A 1,220-nucleotide genomic window follows, 5' to 3' on the forward strand; every position below is an offset into this window, starting at 1 on the left:
CACGAAGAATGTGCGTTGGTCGCCCTGAGAATCCAAAATCATAGCAGCCTTAACGTGAGGCACAGCCGAGTCCAAAAGCACTCGGAACGTGCGTTTACGCTCCTTAGCAAGTGCATTCAACGACTTGAGCATGCTGACGGTCGTCTGTGCCACCTGCCAGCCAGTCTTGGAGTATCCGTACTGGATATTATAAGTCTCCTTGGTGTCGATACCTGCCAAAAGCAAAGGGCTTCGGTCCGTACCAATGACTTGCAGATCGTGCTTCTCTCCAGCAGCACTCACGAATAGCGAGACTGTATACCTGCCAGTGTTGGCTCCAGCACCACTCACCGACTTCACCAAGTGTGGTTTGTACATGAATGCCCAAACTCACTTTCCGCTCCCACAATATCTCCCAGATCCACCACTCTTAAACGCCAAGAATGCAGCTCTTGGAAGTCTCGTTTGGAAGTCCCCCGCTCTTAATTAACACTTCTGATCTTCCTCCACCAGGGAGCTGTTTGCTGCTGAATGAGCCGAATCTGGTCCTGTATCCGTCCAGCCATCCATTAGAGCCTGTAAACTTCTGTAGTGCCTGCTTCACCTTGTCTGGCAACGCCGCATAGGGCTCTTGAACGATCTTACAGGCCAATTCCATGGCCTTATGCTGCAATACGGTGCCTGTGAGCTTAGTATCAGGGCTAGAAACCTTCACCTCCATTCTCCACTTGTGCAGACACTCATCCAGCACTCGCAGATCGTAAGTGCATTTTGTCGTCTTCCTCTTCTTCTTTGTAGCGTCAGCCGAGTCCGTCTCCGTGCGGATAAGGTCTTCCTGTCTGCAGATATTGGTGATCGTAGTGCGCCCCACACGAAACTTCTCAGCCAACTCGCGGTGCGTGAATTTCTTGCTTGCTGCGAGGTCGACCACCTCGCGTTTCTGACCGAGGGTCAGACGCATGCGGCGACCGAGAGGCAGTCCTGAAGTGCTAGATGCGGCAGGACGCACAACACCATCATTCTGCTGCGGCGGTTGAACTGGGGCCTCGGAAGCGAAAGTGGTTAAAGCGGAGACGTCAGGAGGCAGGAGCTGCTGCATCGGTTGTGTTGGGGCGCGTTGGTGCTTCCGCCCTGTGACACTCAATTCGTCGGCCATCAAGAAGTGCAGGAACCACAAAAGGGAGGTGTCGGTACTTTGTATTTTGACTTGGTTTTTCAAGGGAGGGGGAAGAACACCGCAC

The 1,220-nt window shown here is 53.1% G+C and overlaps 1 protein-coding gene across 1 annotated transcript; it reads right to left on the bottom strand.

Moving 5' to 3' along the window:
- Positions 1-38: 38 nt before the first annotated feature.
- Positions 39-940, bottom strand: PITG_03207 (uncharacterized protein; the record flags this gene model as incomplete). The annotated part of the gene is made up of 4 exons (XM_002906243.1): positions 39-48; positions 89-314; positions 370-406; positions 473-940. 4 exons carry the CDS (start codon positions 938-940, stop codon positions 39-41), a joined length of 741 nt encoding a protein of 246 aa, XP_002906289.1.
- Positions 941-1,220: the final 280 nt, after the last annotated feature.

Source organism: Phytophthora infestans, genomic scaffold (assembly GCF_000142945.1).
Source record: "Phytophthora infestans T30-4 supercont1.4 genomic scaffold, whole genome shotgun sequence".
NCBI lineage: Eukaryota > Oomycota > Peronosporomycetes > Peronosporales > Peronosporaceae > Phytophthora > Phytophthora infestans.